The sequence below is a fragment of the Leucoraja erinacea genome, chromosome 8 (genome assembly GCF_028641065.1).
Source record: "Leucoraja erinacea ecotype New England chromosome 8, Leri_hhj_1, whole genome shotgun sequence".
NCBI classification, from domain to species: domain Eukaryota; kingdom Metazoa; phylum Chordata; class Chondrichthyes; order Rajiformes; family Rajidae; genus Leucoraja; species Leucoraja erinaceus.
The window spans coordinates 28,271,092-28,296,284 of record NC_073384.1 but is presented as its reverse complement, the minus strand read 5'-3'; the positions used below and the strand labels follow the sequence as shown (position 1 = coordinate 28,296,284).

General features: G+C 41.9%; 1 protein-coding gene across 1 annotated transcript in view; it reads left to right on the top strand.

Annotated features, from left to right (window-relative positions):
• The window catches only part of kif28 (kinesin family member 28), a 55,642-nt gene that overhangs the window by 5,363 nt on the left and 25,086 nt on the right, over positions 1–25,193 (top strand). The window contains exons 3-11 of the mRNA XM_055639290.1: positions 705–911; positions 3,506–3,541; positions 9,726–9,950; positions 13,889–14,043; positions 16,400–16,511; positions 18,151–18,218; positions 21,886–22,028; positions 22,486–22,607; positions 23,882–23,972. Coding sequence (XP_055495265.1) covers positions 705–911; positions 3,506–3,541; positions 9,726–9,950; positions 13,889–14,043; positions 16,400–16,511; positions 18,151–18,218; positions 21,886–22,028; positions 22,486–22,607; positions 23,882–23,972 — 1,159 coding nt within the window. The remainder of the gene's footprint in view (positions 1–704; positions 912–3,505; positions 3,542–9,725; positions 9,951–13,888; positions 14,044–16,399; positions 16,512–18,150; positions 18,219–21,885; positions 22,029–22,485; positions 22,608–23,881; positions 23,973–25,193) is intronic.

The window sequence follows — 25,193 nt, the reverse complement described above, 5'->3', positions numbered from 1 at the left end:
CTGCTCCAGAGCGTTCTGGACCTCAGACTGGGGCGGAGGTTCACCTTCCAACAGGACAACGACCCTAAGCACACAGCCAAGACAACGCAGGAGTGTTTTCATGACAAGTCTGTGAATGTCCTTGAGTGGCCCAGCGAGAGTCCGGACTTGATCGAACATCTCTGGAGGGACCTGAAAATAGCTGTGCATCGACACTCCCCATCCAACCTGACAGAGCTTGAGAGGATCTGCAGAGAAGAATGGAAGAAATTACCCAAACACAGGTGTGCCCAAGCTGGTAACGTCATTCCCAAGACTTGAGGCCGTAATCGCTGCCAAAGGTGCCTCAACAAAGTACCGAGTAAGGGGTCTGACTACTAATGAAAACGTGATATTTCAGTTATTTCTTTTAAATTACTTTGCAAAAATTTCTAAACACCTGTTTTCGCTTTTTTATTATAGGGTATTGTGTGTAGATTGATGATAAAAAAAAAAAAGAATTTCATCCATTTTAGAATAAGGCTGTGACATAACAAAATGTGGAAAAAGTGAAGGGATCTGAATACTTTCTAAATGCACTGTAGTTCAAGGCTGAAAGATGGCATTCATGCTGGGGAATCCCTGCATCAACGTGGAGTCACTTTTCACAGGTCAGGAAAGGATGAGCATCAAGACAAATGTGTAACGTTCTTTAAAATGTGCTTCTTTAAATTTTCCTTTGTTAGAGAATGGTGTTCGATGATCTGGGCCAAGAATTGTTGAGCAATGCATGGCAGGGATACAACACTACACTGTTGGCCTATGGACAGACTGGTTCAGGAAAAAGTTACTCCATGATTGGCTATGGAAAAAACAGAGGAATAATCCCATTAATTTGTGACGAGTTGTTCAAAGCAATTAAAGAAGAACAAGAACGCGATAAACAGTACCAGGTAAGAACTAAGATTCCTTGTGTCTTGTAAGTTGAAGCGCCTGCTCCTGTGCTGCTTGTTCTATGTACAGCAAGTTTGAGATGCATAGTGCACATGGAAGAGTTGATGGAGATGGACTGTAATTATGTGACACAGCTCGAATTTCAAAAAAAAGGTTTATTTAGAAATTGTTAAAATGGATAATTATCCCATCTTTCTTTTGTAACTACTTGATTCAGAAGGTTGGTAGAATAATACAATTAACTGCTCGGATAACTGATGTTAAAAGGACCATTGATTTATCAACCATCTAACACCTCCCATAGATCTGTGAATTATCAACCCCCCTTCCCCAAATAGGCTAGAATCAAAAAGATGACTAAATTAAATGAACATTAATATTAAAATGTTAGGATGCCAGGCAATAAGATGAACAATTGAGATCATTACAGAAGGTTAGCAAGCTGCAGGTGTTATGGTGGAGAGGGAAAATCCCTGGATATAAATCAGTGGTGAGCTTATGAAATATATTAGATCCTGAGAGGAATGATAGAGTCGTTGAGATGCTTCTACTGATGGCAGAGTCTTGCACAAGGGCCATAGTTACCGGTTAAGGGGTCAGCCATTGATAACTTAGGTGTTTTAGGAATATCTTCTCCAAGAGTCTGGTAAAACAAAAGGAATTTGCCACTGGAGGGCTGCAGAGGATGAATGATGGCAGGTAAAGGCAACGTAGGTACGATTTAGAAAGATCAGGGAATTGAAGGTTGTGGGGAATGGCACAGGAGAGAAGCTGAAGCCCGAGGCAGATCAGCCATGATGGTATTGATCGATGGGCAGGTGTTGGGGTCAGGTGTCCCGCTCCTGTTTGTTCTTGTATTCCTCCCAACGGGATTAGATTTTCCATTTATATTGCTGTATAATTACTTTGGAGTAATGGGCCATTCTTGTGCATATGAATTCTGTACCATTCTCAGCCTGCTTATTATCTCTGTGGCTGATGGATTAAGATATTCCCAATGTATTATCACATTTGCTCTGTCTCTATCCAAAATCTTTTCCATAAGATCAAATGCAGCAAAGTATTGCAGTTTTAGTGAATGTAAATAGTGGAGAAGAGATGGATGGAGAAGTTGGCAAACCTCACTGAGCAACAACACCAAAAACAGTCTCAGAGTTACACAGGACTTTCTGAGAAGTCAAGACAGCAAATGTTTCAGATCATTACTGGGCTCGGACGTCATAGTATTACCACCTCCACCTCAGGGCGTTGGAGATGGACTATAGTTAACAGCAACATCTATATATAATGATCGACTAGAACAATAATCAGCTCTTTGGGGAAAAAAATCTGATTAGTTCCCCTCCTGTATTTTCTTTCCTTCATCCAATTTCCAATTTGCAGCTTAAAGCTCTACCTTTCTATCATGAAATGTGTTTAAAATTCCAACCACACAAGATGTACATGAATTTCATCTTGCTCTGTCTTTGGTTCCTCTCCTAACCCAATGAGGAATAAAACTAAAACTCCAAATAGAAAAGCGAAAGGCAATCACGAAAGCATGAGAAAGACTACAGAAAGCAAAAGAGAGAAAGAATGGCTGTGAAGGTATGAAAGGTGGTTTGGGGTTGAAGTATAAAAATAATAGTAAGGAAGCAAACATCCATGGTTGGTCTAGTGGAACCGGTGTCTCTCAAATTGAATAACAGCATTTGGCGTTGTAAACATTTACCACAAAATGCTTGGGCATGAGATATCCTTGATGATTAATGTTTCAGCCTGAGGTGCATGTTCACTGGATTAAATACAGGCAAACAGCATCACCCTGACAAATTAGCACATATTCTCTACTCAATATTTCTGAATAAATTCAAGGTGTTAATTCATGAAATCATAGGAACATCCAACAGAGAAATGGCCCACCTTCTCCATGTGGATTGTTGCACCCATCTACGCTAACCCTATTTGCCCATGTACCTCTACATCATTCTTACCCAAGAACCAACCCAAATGTCTTTTAAACATTGTAATAATCCTTTGGCAGCTTGTTACTAATGTGTACAACCCCCTATGTGAAAATCAGTTCTCCTTTAAATTTCTACCCTCTCACCTTAAACCTATCCCTTCTTGTTCCTTTAGACACTCTTGCCCTGGGTACAAATTCACTGATTATTTTTTTCCCCACCTAATCCCCTCTGTAAAATGAGCTCTCAGCCTCCTACATTCCTGTGAGAATAGTCCTAACCTGTCCAATGTCTACAGTTCTCCGATCCAGGCAACATCCTGGTGAATCTCTTCTGCACTCTCTATTGGTACCACAGCCTTCCTGTTGTTTGTCAAGCAAAACCGTACACAATATTCTAAGTGTGGTCTACCCAATGTGTAGGAGCTATTCTTGCTAGTTACTATTAGGATATTTTATTTTGTCCAGATATTTCTTGCAGAATTATTTGAGGGTGGGCTTTTGGTCTGGTTTGTTCAATTCTTTGCTTTTACAACAACTTCAATAAAGAATCAATGAAACTGGGAATAGGGGGAGTGTTGACATGTTATTAATGTGTTATTTTGAAAAGAGTAAAAATGACACTGAATTTCCAGATAATTTTTTCCCCAGATTTATTTCAGCATGCTGGAAATCTACAATGAAAAGGTAATCTTTGCTCTTTACTGGCATATTAATGTAATTTTTCAATACTATCCAATCTTAGCTGTAGATTTGGGAGGAACAACAGCAGCAACAGATTAGCAAGAGATATTAGCAAGTGGGAGGAGAGGGGTGAAAACAGTTGAAAACTGAGGAATTTGCTTTGTAAATTGGTAAATCAGGCAATTTATCAGTCAATTTAAGCAGGACAGCTCTTTGCGAGCGGCAGTGAGTGAGCGGCCTTGTGTGGGAAGTGCCCTGTGAGAAAAGTGTGAGTCTTTGGCTCGAGAGTCTTTGGCTCGAGAGTCTTCGGCGAGGCGGCTGAGGAGAGGAGACCATGCAATACGCTTGAGAGGGAGAGACCAAAGAAGGAGATGTCAGGCAAGCTGATTCAGTGTGATGCTTGCAGTATGTGGGAGGTCAAGGAGACCGCTGGTGCCTCTGGCTGCTACAAATGCGAAAAATGCATCCAGGTAGAGCTCCTGAAGGGCCGTGTTGGGGAACTGGAGAAGCAAGTGGATGACCTCCGGTTCGTACGAGAAACTGAGTCGTTCCTTGACAAGTCCTACAGTACGATTGTTACACCTAAGGTACTGGAAGAGAGAAGGTGGGAGACAGTGAGAAAGGGAGGGAAGCATGGAATGCCAACGTCCCCGGGTGGTGTACCTCTTGTAAACGGGTTCATCCGATTAGAAGCTGTTGGGACAGAAGACGTGAGCGGCGGACTGGCTTGCGATGCGAATAGGGCTGTTGAGCCAAAACCAAAAAGGCCTAAGGCAGGCAAGGCCATTGTAGTGATAGACTCCATCGTGAGAGGTACGGACAGGGGTTTCTGCGGCAACAGACGGGATGCGAGGATGGTGTGCTGCCTTCCCGGTGCCAGGATCCAGGATGTCACGGACAGAGTGCAGAAAATCCTCAAGGGCGAAGGTGAACATCCGGAAGTGGTAGTGCATGTCGGCACAAACGATGTCGGAAAAAAGGGGATGAATATTCTGCAGCGTGACTATAGAGAGCTCGGAAAAATGTTGAAAAGCAGGACCTCCAGGGTTGTTATCTCCGGTTTGCTTCCAGTTCCCCGTGCTGGCGAGAGCAGGAACAGGGAGATACGGGACCTGAACGTGTGGCTGAGGAACTGGTGCACGGGGCAGGGATTTAGATTCTTAGATCACTGGGATCTGTTTTGGGGTAAGGGGGAACTGTACAAAAGGGACGGATTGCATCTTAACAGGTGTGGGACCAGCATTCTGGCAGGCAGGTTTGCCACTGCTACACGGGTGGCTTTAAACTGAATAAGGGGGGTGGGGTGTCGAATGGGATAGTGGAGGATGGAGTTAAAGGGAAAGGGTTTCTTAAATGTGTGAGCGTAGAGACCGAGGGGTGTAAAATGAGGGTAGAAGAAATAGGTAGCAAGGTGAAAAGTAAAAGTGGCAGGCAGACAAAACCAGGGCAAAAATCAAAAAGGGCCACTTTTCAACATAATTGTATAAGGGGTAAGAGTGTTGTAAAAACAAGCCTGAAGGCTTTGTGTCTCAATGCAAGGAGCGTTCGTAATAAGGTGGATGAGTTGAATGTGTAGATAGCTATTAATGACTATGATTTAGTTGGGATCACGGAGACATGGCTCCAGGGTGACCAAGGCTGGGAGCTGAACATCCAGGGATATTCAATATTCAGGAGGGATAGACAGAAAGGAAAAGGAGGTGGGGTAGCGTTACTGATTAGAGAGGGGATTAATGCAATGGAAAGGAAGGACATTAGTTTGGAGGATGTGGAATCGGTATGGGTAGAGCTGCAAAACACTAAGGGGCAGAAAACGCTGGTGGGTGTTGTGTACAGGCCACCTAACAGTAGTAGTGAAGTTGGAGATGGTATCAAACAGGAAATTAGAAATGCGTGCGACAAAGGCAAAACAGTTATAATGGGTGACTTCAATCTACATATAGATTGGGTGAATCAAATTGGCAGGGGTGCTGAGGAAGAGGATTTCTTGGAATGTATGCGGGATAGTTATCTAAATCAACATGTAGAGGAACCAACGAGAGAGCAGGCTATTTTAGACTGGGTATTGAGTAATGAGGAAGGGTTAGTTAGCAATCTTGTTGTACGTGCCCCCTTGGGCAAGAGTGACCATAATATGGTTGAGTTCTTCATTAGGATGGAGAGTGACATTGTTAATTCAGAAACAATGGTTCTGAACTTAAAGAAAGGTAACTTTGAGGGTATGAGACGTGAATTGGCCAAGATTGACTGGCAATTAATTCTAAAAGGGTTGACGGTGGATATGCAATGGAAGACATTTAAAGACTGCATGGATGAACTACAAAAATTGTTCATCCCAGTTTGGCAAAAGAATAAATCAGGGAAGTTAGTACATCCATGGATAACAAGGGAAATCAGGGATAGTATCAAAGCGAAGGATGATGCGTACAAATTAGCCAGAAAAAGCAGCATACCAGAGGACTGGGAGAAATTCAAAGATCAGCAGAGGAGGACAAAGGGCTTAATTAGGAAAGGAAAAATAGATTATGAAAGAAAACTGGCAGGGAACATAAAAACTGACTGCAAAAGTTTTTATAGATATGTGAAAAGAAAGAGATTAGTTAAAACAAATGTAGGTCCCTTGCAGTCAGAAACAGGTGAGTTGATCATGGGGAACAAGGATATGGCGGACCAATTGAATAACTACTTTGGTTCCGTCTTCACTAAGGAAGACATAAATAATTTGCCGGAAATAGCAGGGGACCGCGGGTCAAAGGAGTTGGAGGAATTGAGTGAAATCCAGGTTAGCCGGGAAGTGGTGTTGGGTAAATTGAATGGATTAAAGGCCGATAAATCCCCAGGGCCAGATAGGCTGCATCCCAGAGTACTTAAGGAAGTAGCTCCAGAAATAGTGGATGCATTAGTAATAATCTTTCAAAACTCTTTAGATTCTGGAGTGTTTCCTGAGGATTGGCGGGTAGCAAACGTAACCCCACTTTTTAAGAACGGAGGGAGAGAGAAAACGGGGAATTACAGACCAGTTAGTCTAACAGTGGGGAAACTGCTAGAGTCAGTTATTAAAGATGGGATAGCAGCACATTTGGAAAGTGGTGAAATCATTGGACAAAGTCAGCATGGATTTACGAAAGGTAAATCATGTCTGACGAATCTTATAGAATTTTTCGAGGATGTAACTAGTAGCGTGGATAGGGGAGAACCAGTGGATGTGGTGTATCTGGACTTCCAGAAGGCTTTCGACAAGGTCCCACATAAGAGATTAGTATACAAACTTAAAGCACAAGGCATTGGGGCTTCAGTATTGATGTGGATAGAGAACTGGCTGGCAAACAGGAAGCAAAGAGCAGGAGTAAACGGGTCCTTTTCACAATGGCGGGCAGTGACTAGTGGGGTACCGCAAGGCTCAGTGCTGGGACCTCAGCTATTTACAATATATATTAATGATCTGGATGAGGGAATTGAAGGCAATATCTCCAAGTTTGCGGATGACACTAAGCTGGGGGGCAGTGTTAGCTGTGAGGAGGATGCTAGGAGACTGCAAGGTGACTTGGATAGGCTGGGTGAGTGGGCAAATGTTTGGCAGATGCAGTATAATGTGGATAAATGTGAGGTTATCCATTTTGGTGGCAAAAAACAGGAAAGCAGACTATTATCTAAATGGTGGCCGATTGGGAAAAGGGGGAGATGCAGCGAGACCTGGGTGTCATGGTACACCAGTCATTGAAGGTAGGCATGCAGGTGCAGCAGGCAGTAAAGAAAGCGAATGGTATGTTAGCTTTCATTGCAAAAGGATTTGAGTATAGGAGCAGGGAGGTTCTACTGCAGTTGTACAGGGTCTTGGTGAGACCACACCTGGAGTATTGCGTGCAGTTTGGTCTCCAAATCTGAGGAAGGACATTATTGCCATAGAGGGAGTGCAGAGAAGGTTCACCAGACTGATTCCTGGGATGTCAGGACTGTCTTATGAAGAAAGACTGGATAGACTTGGTTTATACTCTCTAGAATTTAGGAGATTGAGAGGGGATCTTATAGAAACTTACAAAATTCTTAAGGGGTTGGACAGGCTAGATGCAGGAAGATTGTTCCCGATGTTGGAGAAGTCCAGGACAAGGGGTCTCAGTTTAAGGATAAGAGGAAAGACTTTTAGGACCGAGATGAGAAAAACATTTTTTTTTCACACACACAGAGAGTGGTGAATCTGTGGAATTCTCTGCCACAGAAGGAAGTTGAGGCCAGGCTATATTTAAGAGGGAGTTAGATGTGGCCCCTGTGGCTAAGGGGATCAGAGGGGATGGAGAGAAGGCAGGTACGGGATACTGAGTTGGATGATCAGCCATGATCATATTGCATGGCGGTGCAGGGTCGAAGGGCCGAATGGCCTACTCCTGCACCTAATTTCTATGTTTCTATGTTTCTTACCATGGGTATGTGCATTAAATAGGGACATGCTGAACTGCAGGTGCTAGAGTCTTGAGTAAAGCACAAAGTGCTGGAGTAACTCAATGGGTCAGGCAGCATCTCTAAACGTTTCTAATTGGGATCCTTCTTCAGACTGATTGTAGTGGGGGCCTGGGGATGGTGGGGGTGAGCCTGATAAGCGATAGGTGGATGGATACAGGGGAGCTTGGCTTAATTAGCAGAGGAGCAGAGTAAGTGACAAAGGCTAGAGATGAATGGGAGATGCTACCTGACCCACGGAGTTAATTCATCACTATGTTCTACAATGTGCATTAAATAAATGCTTTGGTGCTGGAAAGTAAAAGGCAAGTATACAAGGGATAAGCTGAACGAATTTTCCACTGTTTTGTGTTCCAGATGTGTATTCATTAGCAATTAAACAATGCCAAGAATGTTTGCACCTGAACTATAATATGATCCATAGTGAAATAAATAAGTAAATAGTATATTACATGTCAACAGTACTTTGGTTAATTAGAAACGGGAGTTTCTAGTTGCCTAAAGTGTAGCATTATCTATGGGAGTCGTGGTCTGGAGGTATTCATATAGACTATGTTTAAAGAATGATCCCTTTGTATATGTGGTCACATGAATCTTCAATTGCTGAGTTGGCCTTTGGCTTAAACTTCCTTATCAAGAAATGCTATTCTTAGGCTGTGAAATATCAGTCATTGGCAGACTGAGACTAAAACTCAGCCCTGGTCCACCAACTCAAATTCATGCTGTGGGTTCCATGCCAAAGTATATTTCAGTCCTTAATTATCATGTGAGTTGTGGGCACTTTATTATCTGTAACTGTGACGGTGTGGTCAGGTATTCAGTCCAACCTACCATCTGCCAGTCACTGAGACTGTTCAGTGGAAATGGACACTCGAGGTTGTTGCAAGATGAGACTTCACCTGAGTTAGCAGCACAGTGATATCATGAATAACACATACAAGCAGAACTAATAAAAATAAATGTAAACAAGGCATGGATCAGTGTTATGCCAGAATTGCCAGATGGCTAGTCTAGGCTGAAGCAGGGAAAGAAGAAAGATAAGGAAAATAACTTGAACTAAACTAAGTAGCAAAAAGCATTGAAACATCAAAGTGTAAAACTAAAGTAATTAGATAAAATAACATCAAGAGGAAAATCAATGTTCAAAGGTTTACATATTTTATTTACTCACCATCCCCCTCTGAGACTACGAAGGGTGCCTTGAATTGTTTATTAATAAAACCTCGGCCATTTAGACCAGTTTGATATTTGTCCAGCTGAATTCCTGTAATGTCAGAGTTAATTTCAGTCCCTCCAACACACATTAAAATCATAAACAGATTGTCCCTGGGGACAGGAATCTCTTTCAACTCTCCAGAAGTCCAGGAGTCCAGATGAATGGTTATTTTTACAATATTCAACAACCAAAAGGCACGGTGGCGCAGCGGTAAAGTTGCTGCCTTACAGCATCAGAGACCCGGGTTCAATCCTGACTATGGGTGCTGTCTGTGTTCGGACTTTGTACATTCTCCCCATGACTGTGTGGGTTTTCTCCGGGTGTTTCTGTTTCCCCCCCACACTCCAAAGATGTATAGGTTTGTAGGTTAATTTGGCTCCGGCAAAAAAAATTGTGAAGAGTCCCTCGTGTGTAGGATAGTGCCCTGTCCGGGGATTGCTGGTTGGCACGGACTAGGTGGGTTGAAGGGCCTGTTTCCGCGCTCTATCTCTAAACTAAACTAAATATCTTTCCTAGGTGATTGACTTATTATCTAAAAGTAAGCAGTCTGGGGGTCTGAGAGTGCGAGAAAGCTCACAAAGAGGCTTCTACGTGGAAGATATGAAGTCGGTGCCTTGTGAAAACTACGAGCAAATTGAACAGTTGATGAAGGAAGGAACCAGGAAGAGGAGTACAACATCCACCAATGTCAATATGACCAGCAGTCGTTCACACATGATCATCACTGTCCAGTTCAAGCAGGTACAAGTTCACTGGCTCAATGAGCTAAGGCGGCTCATCTGGCAGCACCAACTCTGGTGGGTAATTGCTGTCAATATAAATAATCGGACCAAAGTGTACAGTTAAATTTAGGAACTGCTTATGAATTATCATCAGATTAAGGTGGTTAAGATGGAAATAGCCAGATTCTTCATTAGTAAGGGTGGCAGGGTTTATCATGTGAAGGCAGGAGAATGTAGTTGAGAGGGAACAATAGATCAGCCATTATTGAATGGCAGTGTAGCCTTGATGGGCCAAATGGCCAAATTCTGCCCCTAGAACATTAATTTATTTGCAAAAAAATTAGAGCTGAAATCCAGCTTAAAATTTAGCAGATGATGAGAAAGGTGGACATGTAATCAGTGGGTCAGATGTGAAGGCAGAAGCAGTTTGGGAGAAGAGGGACAGCTTGTGGCAGATGAGAGAAATGTCAGGATGAGCAAAGTTGGTAATTTTGGGAGAAAGGAAGTGGCAAAGCAAAATAAGGTAAGTTTAAAAAGAAGGGTGGGAGTTAGAAAGGCTTGCCACCAGATGCACGAATCTTTGAAGGCAGCAAAGTTTTTGACTTAAATTGGCATAGGAGATTAACTAAATTAGTCGGGTCACTGTGCTTCAGGGAGGATATCAAAGCCTGGTAGAGAGCATAAAGAAAATTGCAGAATGGTCGTAGCAGAAGTAAATTATATCAGAGATCAGAAAATTTAGGACCAGTGAAACTCAGGAGCGATGTGATGAAAGTGCTAAAAGGTAAATCACAGATTATGATGATTAGCAAAGAAATTTGAGTGGAACCAAGTTATTACGTATCTAATTGTCGTGGTCTCGAATGGACTCAATTTGAAACTGGTGGAAACCTGGAAACTAGCAGGAGGAAGACTGCCCTCCAGCCAGCTCCAATACTCATGCTAATCACATCTGAGCATCCACCTCAGAACCTTGTTCCCACCTTCAGTAGTAAGAAATATATCCATCCTCTTCCTGAATATATTCACTGATTTGGCCTTCACTGCCTTTTGATAGAGAATCCCACAGATTAAATGAGATCAAGATTCAAGATTCAATTTAATTGTCACATGTACCAATTAAGGTACAGTTAAATTTGAGTTATCATACAGCCATACTAAGTGAGAAAACAGTACACACAGCCATATAAAATAAAATGTAATATGAACATTCACCACATTCCTCACTGTGATGGAAGGTAATGAAGTTCAATCATCTTCCTCCTTTGTTCACCCGTGGTCGGGCTATTGAACCGTCCGGCATTCGCCGCTGCCGACGGTCTGATGTCCGAATCCTCGCGTCGGGATGATCAAAACTCCGGCGTCGGGATGGAATGGAACACTCCGTGGCATGGAGCTCCCGAGTCGGCCTCTTCTTACTGAAGACTGCAGACTGCAGGCTTCACGGTGTTAATGTCCACAGACCCCGCGGTTGGAGCACTCCACAATCCTCATCAAAGGATTGCAGCTTGAAGCATCGGGACGGTCTTCAGGAAAGGCTGCACCACTCCATGTTGTTAGGCCGCAGGGGGGATGGAGATTCAATACGGAGAAAAATCGAATCTCCGTGGAGGTAAGTGATTGAAAAGAAGATTCCCCCAATTTCCCCCACCCCCACATAGAACAGATCACGAAACATTAAAACATACTTTGAAAACATACTTAAAATAATAAAAACAGAGAGGGGGCAAACAGACTGTTGGCGAGGCAGCCACTCCGGTGGTAAACCAACCACTGGATGATGGAATATCTCCTGATCACTGTTCGGAATGCGATGCCCTGTGACCTCAGGCTGTGACCCCTGGTTCTGGACTCTCCAATTATTGGGGACATCTTCCTTGTATTTAGTTTGTGATGGTCCTGTAACATGAGACTGCTTATTCTCACGAATTTCAGTGAATGTAGGCTTAAAGAACCCAATCTCTCTGCGTGCATCAGTCCTGCCAACCCATGAATCACCACAGTAAATATTCAGCTCACTCTCCATGGCAAGAATATCCCACCTCGGATAAGGGCACTAAAACTCTACACACAATTCCAAATAAGGTTTCAAGTCCCTGTACAACTTCAGCAAAACATTCGGGTGGCGCCAGCAATGGCAGCCTCGCCAGCAGCTGTTAGTCCTTTCACCCTTTTTGTTATTTTTAGTGTGTCTAATTGTATGTATTAAATGTTTCGTAGCATGTCCTATGTGGGGAGTGGGGTGGGGGGGGGGGACAATAAGGGGAAATCGTCACTTAACTGGACTTTTCCCTGTGTCGCATCTTCGCGCCCCCCTGTCGGCCTACCATCTGGATTGGCGCGGCCTTTCCTACCGGAGACGGCCCAGAGCTTCAGCAGCGGCGCAGCACTGAAGTATCATCGCGGAGTGGGACGATGCCTTGCCGAGGATCGCCTATGTTGGAGCTCCGGAGCGTTGGGCCTGCTGACTTTAACATCGCGCAGTCCTGGGATCTTTTGACAGGGATCACTAGTGTTGGAGCTCCGCCCAGCTGGCCTGTGGACTACCGATGCCATGGTCTCCGGTAGGAAGCGGCCGATTCGGAAACTCCAAGCCGCGAGAGTGTTCCGATCCATTCCGACGCCGGAGTTCCAATCATCCCGGCGTGAGGGCCTGTACATCGGGCTGTCCGTAGTGGCAACTGCGGAGGGTGCAAAGGCCCCGACCATGGGCGAACAAAGAGGAAAATGACTGAAGATTTACAGCCTTCCATCACAGTGGGAAACGTTGATTCTGCTGTGGTGGATGTTTATGTTAAACCCTATCGTGTATTCTGTTCTTTTTATTTGTATGGCTGCATGGTAACTCAAATATCACTGTACCAATTGGTCCATGTGACAATGAATGTGAACTTGAACTTAAACTTGCTCCTGTATTCCAATGCTCTTGCACAATGAAGGCCAACAACCTATTGAACTGTAAGGTCATTCATAAGGTAATAGAATAAATATTTGAAAGAGAAAACTTTGAGCTGGACAAATTGGATTTCAAAAGAAGTTGAAGTTGAGTTGTTGTAATGCTATGTTATTCTAGATACTGGCATTATTTGAGAGTTATTAAATACTTTAAACAAATGTTGCATTGACCAGTGAGTTATGGATTAGAATCCATAGAATAGAGTCAACTGCAGAAATGAAACATATCACAGGGAAGTAGCAAAATACAGCACTGATGATATATATTTTTTCAGAAGCTTGCTGTAATTTATATTTGTTCGAGTTTCACCATCTGTTGCATCATTAGGGCATTTGAGAAGATTGCAAATCCTGATAAATTAAACTCAGTTAAACTGGTCTTCGTTGGGTGCGTTTAATATCTAACTGCCCATGGAATTATGCACCTTCTCAATGGTGTTTCAGGATTTATGGTTTGAGAGGTTTGATGTCAGCTGTGGATTTAAGATGGCACGTTTACCTTTTGAGTCAATAGGTTGTGAGATAAAATTCCATGCACATGAGCTAGAGGCTCCCACATTGCTCTTCAGAGCAAATAGGTTAACTTCCCATGATGTTCTGGTCAATATGTATCCCTTAATCAATATACCAAATCTTACAATTAATATAACAATGATACAATGGAAAAATCACGTCTGCTGAGAGCAGATGATGGACAGTAACCGGATCTTGCCATCAAAATAGACGTTTTTACCCAATAGTCTACTCAAAAGGTAGACCCAAAAGTCTACCAATGGTGACCAATTTCACAAATTTCCTCAATGCTGCATTCCAAGTTATTATGAAGTATTGTAGTTAATTTTGGGTTTTAAAATGACTGTTAAATGAGATTGAAGCATCTTTTTATATTAATTGAAGCTTACTTTGAAAGGGTACATTTTAAAGTCAATTTCTAAGAAAACAAGATGGACTTTAAACATGAAAGATCAGCCTACAAATGCCTGTTTTTGTCTGACACGTAAGGTATTTTTAAAAGAACACCGAACTAAACAGTCCAACATAAACTTGGTGGATTTGGCAGGCAGCGAGCGGCAGAAGTCCTCGGGTTCTGAAGGGGATCGCCTGAGAGAGGGAACAGCCATCAACCTCAGCCTGACCACTCTGGGTAACGTCATCAGGTAAGGCAGTCCCTGAATCATAGTCATAGGGTCATACAGTATGGAAGCTCATCCATGCCAACCAGGTGGTCATCTAAGCTAGTCCTATTTGTTTATGTTTGACCCATATCCCTCTAAATCTTTCCTATCTATATACCTGTCCAAATGTCATTTAAACATGGTCATAGACCTGCCTCAGCTACTTTCTGTGTCAGCTCATTCCATATACCCACCACGCTTTGTGTGAATAAGTTGCCCCTCAAGTTCCTATTAAATCTTTCCCATCTCACCATTAACCTATGTATTCTAGTTCTTGAACCCCCTTCCCTGGGAAAGCAACTTTGCATTCACCTTGTCTGTGTGCCCTCTGAAACAAAAAATGCAGAACTGCAAGGTTACAAATTTAAAACTCCTGCTTAATTTTCTGTTTTTTAATATATAAAGTCGATCTTGGCCTTCTGGTGGCCGACCCAGCAGCCAGCGGAGACTAGACGTTGGTGAGGACTGGGAACCGTTAAAGAGATAGCGCTGTGGTTACCTGAGCAACTACCTTTACCTTACACAGACTGTTGAAACCTGGGATTTTCTGATTACACCTGGTGCCATTGCCCCTCGGGTGGAAGGAGAGTCCATTCGTTCACCTCTGAGCACATATTTCTGTGTAACTGGTGGGAATGTCGGTGAAGTGCACCTGCGATTGTAGCTGATCCATTAATGGTTGTGAGTTGAGGCAGTGTTTGCTGATAACGCCTTACATATTGGAAGAGGAGTAAAAGACCAACTGATCCCCCAAGACTGCACCACATGCATGATAATGCACCACCAATATTTGTTCTCTTTCCTCACACACCCCCCCCCCCCCCCCCCCCCCTCAAGACTATTGCAATTTACCCAGGAGAGACAAAACCGCTGAGTATAACCAAGCCCAATAACGAAAGGAAATATTACTCTCTGACCACTTCAGGTAACAGTTGTGATGACCCTGTGGATCAGTTATCTGTGATTAATGGAGTCTCATGGAGGTCAGTTTTGCTTCCTTTGAACTTTGCAGAAAATATTGTCCGTTAACAATTTATACAGATATACTGTTTTTCTTCACATTGATTATTTATCATTTCTTTCATGGGGTATTTTGACGAGTCCTCAGATTGTTGTCAACGGTTGCATGAAATGGTAACCAAAATCCTCAATTACTGGCTGTTAAATGATGAGACTAGGTTTATACTTTGGTTTGAGGCCCCATGCTACATTTTGTGCTGCAGAAAATAAGCAAACTAAATGTAGTTTGCATTTGTCAAGATCTGATAAGCAAAGGTTCCAGGCCAATGCTTTTTATGTTCACAAGTCTCCCCCTACACCAAATCATCCCCAAAACATGACTATATTTCTTTCAATCTCATCTACCAATGCAATTTTTCCCCTAGACGTCTGCAATTTCTTTCCAGTATGAGAGTAAGTTCTATACTCCACCCCCTCTCTCAGCAGAGAGAGTTTCTGCTGATGTGAATAGTAAAATCCATGGGATCAGGCGCAACTGGCAGAATCAATACAGAAACAGAGAGGGAGTGTTTCCTGCTACTGACCTTGTTCTGCATTGATTCTGACATTGCAACAATGTCAATTAGCTTTTGCTCTTTCAACGGTACTGTTCTGACCCCCCGTGGTTTGTATCATTAATAATCCTGCTAAATATTATGGTTAAACATTTAGTTTATGGGGTTTCCGTACAATTAACACAGACGGGTTTGGGTGTAGTTCCAATCGCCCTATCTACCTGAATTTGCACTATTACAGTAATGCCATAACGCTAAATACACTGCACTGGTATTTATCTCTTCTTGCACTACCTGTTGTACTTGTTTATTATTAAATTATGTATTGTATGATTTGTGTGGATAGCATGCAGTTTTTCCACTGTATCTTGGTACATATGACAATTATAAATCAATGCCATTATAGACTAGGATTAACGATCAAATGTGGGACTGTTGCTCTATAGTATGTTTACACCACAAGCTCAATCTTTATGTCAGATTCTCAAACTGACTGTTAGTAAACAATACCAGGCGATCGTGCAGCAGAAGTCGCATGTAGGTCTGACTAGCTAAGGGCTATAATTTTATTCACCAAACAGGCAATGGGACACTAGTTTGGCCATTACGACTCTTGTCAGCTCTCTGATGTCATATTTTCATTTCCGTTATTTTAAACTGAACTCAAATTGCAAACCGGCACAATAACATTTGAATTCTTGTTCTTTTTGTTGTTAATCATGGCCTCTGGATTATTAGTTCACCCAATCACATTGCTCCCTGCATTGCGTGGCTTTGAGTTGATGGCATGTGTTGTCAAGTTTTTTACACTATTTTTTCCCCAGTGCCTTGGCAGAAATAGCAATGGGGAAGAAGATGCTTTACGTGCCTTACAGGAACTCCACGCTTACTAAACTACTGCAGCCTGCACTGGGTGGAAACAGTAAGACTTTAATGGTAAATGCTCAGGAAACCTACTTGATCTAGGAAAACCAAATCCACTAGGTTTCATATGTTTAATCAATAATGTTTTATTATTAATGTTTAATGTTTTACGTATCATTCCTAACTGTCACTGTATGTCATGTTGTCACTTGCAGGCGGAGCACCAAGGCAAATTCCTTGTATGTGAATACTTGGCCAATAAACTTATTCATTCATTCCTGTTTATTTTTCAGCCTTAACTGTATCTTTTCTCTTTCTTGGTTTCCACCCTCAATTTCTTGATCTATGTCTAAATACAAGATATGTCATATCTTGTATTTAGATTGATATCACATTCAGTGTCTAGTCCCATGTGAAGCTATGATCAAGATATAACTCTGAATTGCTTGTAACTGTGCTTGTAACTGTGCATTCCATCACAACTCCCCCCACAGATAAACATCTTTTTTTACAAATTCCTGAAGTGGCTAGTGCGATGGTTGAAGCATTAGTTTCAATTCTCCAAAGTTCCATATATTCCATATAAAGTTTCAGAGTTTGGTTCTCTCAATACATACGCACACCATTGAATGCCGTCTGCAGAGACGCTTCAAAACAATGACAACTGTCTCAGAATTTCCAATTGGATGTGCATATTGGTCTTGTGTAGAAATAATGGGGAAACACTGACAGTTTTATATACAGTACCAGCTAGGCCACCATATCGTTTTACTTCTGACTTTGAATGGTGCCAGAGGTTGGCCAGTCATCTCTGGAACTTAAGATTCTAATTCCGCTGGCTACATAATTAAAACGGTCACTTTAAACCATGTAACGTCACAATATACTTATTGTAAAGAAGTTGGTATGAAATGGTGCTGGGTAGACACAAAATGCTGGAGTAACTCAGCGGGGCAGGCAGCATCTCTGGAGAGAAGGAATGGGTGACGTTTCGGGTCTTCTTCAGACTGAAGAAGGGTCTCGACTTGAAACGTCACCCATTCCTTCTCTCCAGAGATGCTGCCTGTCCCACTGAGTTATTCCAGCATTTTGTGTCTACCTTCAATTTAAACCAGCATCTGCAGTTCTTTCCTACACATGAAATGATGCTGAATCAACAACTCATGCTGAGAGACCAGCCACCTGGCCATATGCTGAGCCAGTATTGGAAGGAGCAGGTACAAAGAGGGTCTAGGCATCTCTACCTTTACCCAGTCGCCATTTGAGGACATTAAAAACATGCACAATGTGTCTTTGTTCAATGAGCTCCTCCGAAAGCAGTCAAATTTAAATTTAAATAAAATGGGAGCAGGAAGAGACCATCAGATCCCTCAAGCCTGCCCAATGATTCAATATGATCATGGCTAATCTATGCTGGCCCCAACGCTTCCTCTGTGTCAGTTTCCAGTCACCCTCAATTTCTTGATCGTTATATTTCTATGCATATCCCTGATCATAAGCTGCTCTTTTGAGGGTGAGAATGGATTATGGGAGGATTATTTTTGCTTGTTGGGTAAACAATAGTAGTTTTTCCACAAGCGTCAGGCAGAGGGAACCATTTTGTATCCGGCACTTGAATTGATTAATGTTGTCATGAGTGTTCCATTCCCACACTGCTATCCCTCTGTTTGATGAATGCATCTTTCAAAATGACTCTTGAATTCCCTTACAGATTGCAACAGTCAGTCCAGCTGATATCTGTTATGAGGAAACTCTATCAACATTACGTTATGCTGAAAGGTAAAAAGATAAAATAAAAAGGTGCCACAAGGCTCGGTGCTTGAACTGCAGTTATTTACAATATACATTAATGATTTAGATGAAGGGATTAATAGTAACATTAGCAAATTTGCAGATGACACAAAGCTGGGTGGTAGTGTGAACTTTGAGGAGGATGCTATGAGGATGCAGGATGACTTAGACAGGTTGGGTGAGTGGACAGATGCATGGCAGATGCAGTTTATGTGGATAAATGTGAGGAAAATATTCACTTTGGTGGCAAGAAACAGGAAGGCAGATTATTAGCAGAATGGTGTCAAGTTAGGAAAAAGGTAAGTACAACGAGATCTGGGTGTCCTTGCTCATCAGTCACTGAAAGTAAGCATGCAGGTACAGCAGGCAGTGAAGAAAGGTAATGGCATGTTGGCCTTCATAACAAGAGGAGTTGAGTATGCGAGCAAAGAGGTCCTTCTGCAGTTGTATAGGGCCCTATTGAGACCACACCTGGAGTATTGTGTGCAGTGTTGGACAAATCAAGTAAAACCTATACTTGGATCAGTGCATTTACTACCGTGTTGGTAACGAGGTTAATTTCCAGGATGGCGGGACTGTCATATTTTGAAAGAATGGAGCGACTGGGCTTGTATACACTGGAATTTAGAAGGATGAGTGGGATTCTTATTGAAACATATAAGATTATTAAAGGATTGGACATGCTAGAGGCAGGAAACATGTTCCCGATGTTGGGGGAGTCCAGAGCCAGGGCCGCAGTTTAAGAGTAAGGGGTAGGCCATTTAGAATGGAGATGAGGAAAAACTTTTTCACCCAGAGAGTTGTGAATCTGTGGAATTCTCTGTCTCGGAAGGCAGTGGAGACCGATTCCCTGGATACTTTCAAGGGAGAGTTAGATCGTGGAATAAGCTGAAGACTGTGGTGGCTTGGTTTCTTAAAGCCAGGACAAGGTTCTTGCTGTTGGACAAGGTTTTTGCTGTTAGCTGGAAAAAGAAAGGAGATTACTGAAGGTATCTTTGAAAAGGATCCTGGTAAACTAACGGAAAAGGTTGAAGAAAATATGCAAGTCTCTAAAGCATCATGTTTACGTCCTGATGATTTTCTCAAAGCAGAAAATGCAATTATCTCTTTCTGTCAAAGACAAAGATACAAAGAAGAGACATCAATGTTAGAAGCTGGCGTTCATGGTGTCAAAAGAAGCAGTCATTTATACAAGCTTGATCCGGTACTGATAGAAGGACTTCTGAGAGTAGGTGGTTGCCTGAGTAAACTAGCGATGCCTGAAGAGGCTAAGCATCCTATTATTCTCTCAAAGGACTTTCACATTTCAACACTACTGTTACGACATATCCATGAACATGGAGAAAGAAATTATATGCTGTCAAAACTTCGTAAGAAATATTGGATTATCAAAGCTAATTCCACTACATGAAAGATAATTAAAAATAGTACTGTGTGGACGACAGGGTGGAAAAATTGGAGAACAGAAAATGGCAGACTTACCTCTGGAAATGATTTTACCTGATAAACCTCCATGTACAAATGTAGGAGTAGATTACTTTGGTCCTATAGAAGTCAAGAGAGGACAAAGTCTTGTGAAAAAGTATGGTGTAATTTTCACGTATGGCAATCAACATCTTGAAGTTGAATCTACACTTGACACAAACTCCTGCATTCTTGCATTACGAAGATTCATCTGTCGACGAGGTCAAGTTTTATCATTAAGATCAGATAATGATGCGAATTTTGTTGGAGCGGAAAGAGAGTTGAGAGGAGCACTTAAAGGCTTAAATCAGGATAAAATCCAGTACGCTGTGCTTCAGCAAGATATACGATGGAATTTTAATCCCTCTGCGGGATCCCATCATGGCAGTGTTTGGGAATAGTTAATCTGCATGGGTCGAAATGTGCTGTGCTCTGTTCTTAAACAAATTCTGAAAGATGAAGGATTGCAAACTTTAATTTGTGAAATTGAAGCAATTTTAAATGAACGACCAGTAGTTCTCATAATCCGAGTGACCTAGAATCACTTACACCGAATCATCTTCTTCGGTTGAAAACCAATCCATTACTACCACCTTGGCTCTTTGTGAAAAAAGATTTGTATATTAGACGCAGATGGAGACAGGTACAATATATGGCAGATCTTTTTTGGAAACATTGGACACAAGAATACTTGCCTCTAATCCAAGAACAACAACGATAGTCAAGGGTTAGAAGAAATTTTATTCCAGGTGATACCGTTTTGGTGGTTGGTTCTACTGCACCGCAAGGTTCTTGGTCAATGGGCAGAATACTGGAGATTATACCAGATGTTAACGGTTTGGTGCGTACTGTACGACTTTAGACTAAGAACAACGTCTTGGTAAGACCGAGAATCAAGACATGTCTGCTTCTAGAAGGCGAAGATAGAAGAATCACCAAAGAAGTTTGAATGCTAACATATAGTGCATATTTATTTTGTTTTTTGATGTACGTTAATCATGTAGCTCCCATTAATGTCTATTGGTAATTGCTTTGTTATATACGTAGAACAATTAGGATCCATTTATGCTTAAATCAGTATATTATCGTCATGTCTAGATATTTCGAGTTCTTATCTGTATGTCTGTAGGTGGGATTTGATATGTAGAGGGGTGTGTCTACATCTGGAGGGGCTAGCGCAGACTCAGATTTAGAGTTTAGTTTGCTTCGAGGGATGGTGAGGACAACAGTTTTTACCACAATCATGTTCATGTTCACAAGACGCCACAAAGAAGAACGAAAAGTTATGAATCATTTATTTGTTTTGCATTACTTCAATAAAAGACCAATTAATCAAGAAACAACGACTGAAGATTCATTTTTGCTATCTGTTAGTGCGTAAACTATATCTTCACCACATCCCCGAGTAGTAACGGTAATTAAAAGTTGGACATTGAAATGTTTAAAAATTGCTGTTACAGATAGCGGAGTCGAGGGATATGGGGAGAAGGCAGGAACGGGGTACTGATTGTGGATGATCAGCCATGATCACAGCGAATGGTGGTGCTGGCTCGAAGGGCCGAAAGGCCTACTCCTATTATCTATTGATGGAGGAATTCTATTGAGGAAGAATTGAAATTTTTTAAACCTAACATGCAATTCCAAGGTGCAGTACTACTCTGGGTTATTTTGAGGTGGAGTCACTAATCTAATTAAAGAAATGTATCAGCTAATTGTCATATTGCAATTAGGTCTGAATGACAGGGATGCAATGATGGGCGGATCTGCGGCTTTTTAGTGATCTTGGTTGGGGGATAAATATTGGCCAGAACACTGTGGAAATTTTACGTTAACAAAAATGTTTTTTACACTAAGTCAACAAGGCATTTGATTTTCAGATTCATGCCACTTCTAACAGTACAGCATTGAAGAATAAACCAAGATTCACTGCTTGGCTCCCGAGGAGGAAACCAAATCCCTGACTTTCTGGCTGGGTGTGAAAGAAGCCCAGTAAGCTGCCTAGATGAAGATGAGGAGGATCTGTTTTAGAGACATGGTGAACCTTTGGAAACTTCTCCACTAGAATGCTCAGGAGACTTTTCAGTATATTCTAGGCCGTTGACCAATGGGGAACTCAACAATGGAACAGTTTGGAGGGAATGTACGGATTAATCTCCATTTCTTATGTTTAAATGTTGTACCCTTCTGCAAGGACAAAAAATATCCAGAACAAGGCCATGATAAATGAAAATCCAACGGAGCGACTCATTCAAGAACTGAAGGCAGAGAATACCAAGCTGCGATTAAAGATCTCTAAGATTAGAAACTCCGGACAAATGGTGGAGGAGGAAATGGGTAGGTACCCACAGCTGCTGAAGTAGAATATGACCGTTTTAGTTCTTAATTCATCAGTACTGTGCTCTGATGTGTTATCTTTTTGCATGAAATTAGTTGGTGAAATTCCTTGAGCTAAATTATCAATCAAAGTGGATTTTCTGTTTGTTGCCTGATAGGTTACCAGGAAAACAAGGCATCGGGGGGCCATTTGTGAATATTTGGAGAGCTGGCTCTTAACCAAGAGAATTATTTAAAATATGAGATTAAACATAACTAGTATTCCTCAATCCTCTCTGCCGCACTCAGTAATCTTCATTCCACTGCCAACCGTTAGATATTATTGTCCTCAACCAGCATAAATTCTTCCCCTTCCACCCTCTGATGGATCCCCAACACTTTGCCGCTGTTGAGTTATGTCGTGTTCCACTATTACGTTTAGATCTCATTCAAAGGTGTGCTGCCCTTTCCTCACCAGCGGAGTTACGGCGCCTCTTGGCTGAGAATGAGGTCCAGATGCTGGAGATTCAGACATCCTGGGAGCAACGTCTTGAGAAAGCACAGAAAGAATGGAAACATCAATACTCAAACCTGATGCAGGTAAGGATGATCAATGAGAGTCCTGTGTAGTCCATTCACCCTTGGTAAGTAATGTATGCACAGTCAAAAAACAAAACACTGCAGCTGCTGGAATTCTGAAATAAAAAGAAAATGCTGGAACTATTTAGGTTAGGCAGCATCTGCGTAAAGAGAGAAAGAGTTAACATCTCTGAGGACGTCGTCAGAATAAGGAGAAATGACATGGAACATTCAGCATTTTCTTTTAATACTGTGACATAAATTTCATATATGAAAAGTGAGTTTTAATAAAAATATACATACACTATCTTTAAATATAAAGCTGCTGCTTCTTAAAGCATAGTAAAATTCAGTCAAAACTTTCTGCCTGGGCACTTAACAAGTGGCACATCAGACACCGGAACGAAACAGGACATTTACGGCTCAGGAGAAAACCGGTGACATAAATCCCAACACTATATAGCCTGCCAATTAATGCCTTCAGTGGATGGCGGGGGGGTTAGAGGGGGGGGGGGGGGGGGGGGGGGAATGTGGGGGAATAGAGAAGGTGAGGATTTGTACAGAACATTGCGAAGAAAGGCTGAAGTTCTAAAGCACCATCGGAAATGTAAGGAAAGTGCTCATAATGTGAAACGTCCACATTTATTTCTGATGTCACAAAGTTACATTGTTTGTTTTTGCCAATGTATTAATCACGATATGGGCAGCACAGTGGTGCAGCTGATGGAGTTGATGCCTCAGAACAGCAGAGACTCGGGTTCAATCCTAACTTTGGGTGCTGTCTGTGTGGAGTTTACACGTTCTCCCTGTGACCGCGTGGGTTTCCTACAAGTGCTCCGTTTCCTCCTATAACCCAAAGACGTAATGGTTTATTGGTTAATTAGCCACTGGAAATTGCCCCTAGTGCGATTCGAAAGTTGGATAACATAGAACGTGTGTGAACAGGAGATCAATGTTCGGCATGGACTTGTTGGGCCAAAGGATCTGTTTCCAATCTGCATCTCTAAACTAAACTAAATGACAGGAGTGTGTGGTGATGAGGTTAATCTGGTTGGTTTGAATTATTGATATAATGGAAAGTATCAGTATTTTGCACTAATCTTGCTTTTTGCAGTGTTTTTCTTTTCGCTGGCTTGTAAATTTGGTGCAATTTCATTATACAGGTAGTTTGTTTTTGTGTTATCTATGCCTGTGATGCTGTTGCAAGCAATATTTTCGTTGTACCTGTACCGCACCATAGATATGCATATAAAATACATTTGACTAGACTTGACTTTCTCACATTTGTTTTCTAGGAACAGCTCATGATTCAGTTATTCCCCTATCTGTCGAATGTCAACGTGGATCCACAGCTCTCTGCCTTTGTCAGGCATTTCATCCAGCATGGTACTGGTCTCGAATGCTATGCTGATCTGCACTGATCTAAGTATAGGTTTTACTTGCACCCTCTTATTATTTTGATCTTCATCCGGGTTGTGGTTGTCACACATTTCCAAGCAAATCAACGATCGATTTCTGCATTCTCATATCTGGTTTTGAACTGGAGAGAAAATGGTCTTCCCTTTAGGAGAATCTGCATGAAAGTGTTTTGTTTTTTTAAATAGAAATAGTGAAGATGTTTCCAACTGTTCTGTCTTTCCAAATATTGCCTTTCTACCAACATCTCCTCTTTCAGTTATTCCTGCTGTCTTTGTTATCATGGACATTGGCTCATGGCCCTTTATGGCTCACTATTTGATCAAAAATTATTCATCATTCCACATCTGATTTTAAAAGTTTTTAAACTTTTGAAACAAAAGCCTCAATTTTTGTAGGTGTGTGTTGGAGGCAATGGGGTTTCAACAGGGGCAGCCCAGAAACATGGTGGTCCTGCTGGATTTAATCGCAAAACCTCTTGAAGTTGACTGTTGGTTAGGAAGATCTGAGTTGAAAGACCATTCCAGGAAAGACCATTGTAAGGGTCAGGAAGTGGGTAGGAGGCCAGGGAGTAATCTTGGAGACGTCCAGAGGGTGCATGAAACTTCAGCCCCACAGGCAATAATGGAAAAGCTGAATCTGACAATTCTGGTTATCACTTTGGCTGTGGGAAATCAGGACTGTTGAACAGTGATGGTAAGTGACTGACCTTCTTTCCCAATCCTACCGCTGTGGTTTAGAAACTGGTTAGTGCTGGGATCATGTCAGATTTGTAAGAAATTAAGCTGATGCTAAACTTACCCCTACCTTGTTAACTTGGGTTCTCTCGCTTCAGCTGCTGGTCTCCTAGTGGTCTCCTAACCATCTTCCAATATTTATTTAAATTGGTGTTGTACTCAATTTCAAAGGAATAAAGTTGAGACAAAAACTCAATTTGAAATTGAAAGTCCCTCTCTCTCTCATCTTGACATGATTCATAGTAAAACCACGATTGTGTAAATTCTCAGAAATCAAGTCATGACCCTTAACTACACCAATCATCCTGAACTGTGCTGTCCCGATCCATCCCTGTCTGTTTATGAAAAGTGGGGAACTTGTTCCAACAGATGGAGGATGATCCCAGGTGTGACATGGGGAGAAGGTGCTTATCAAAACTCCAGATGATTGCCAATCCCATTAAATTCATGACTA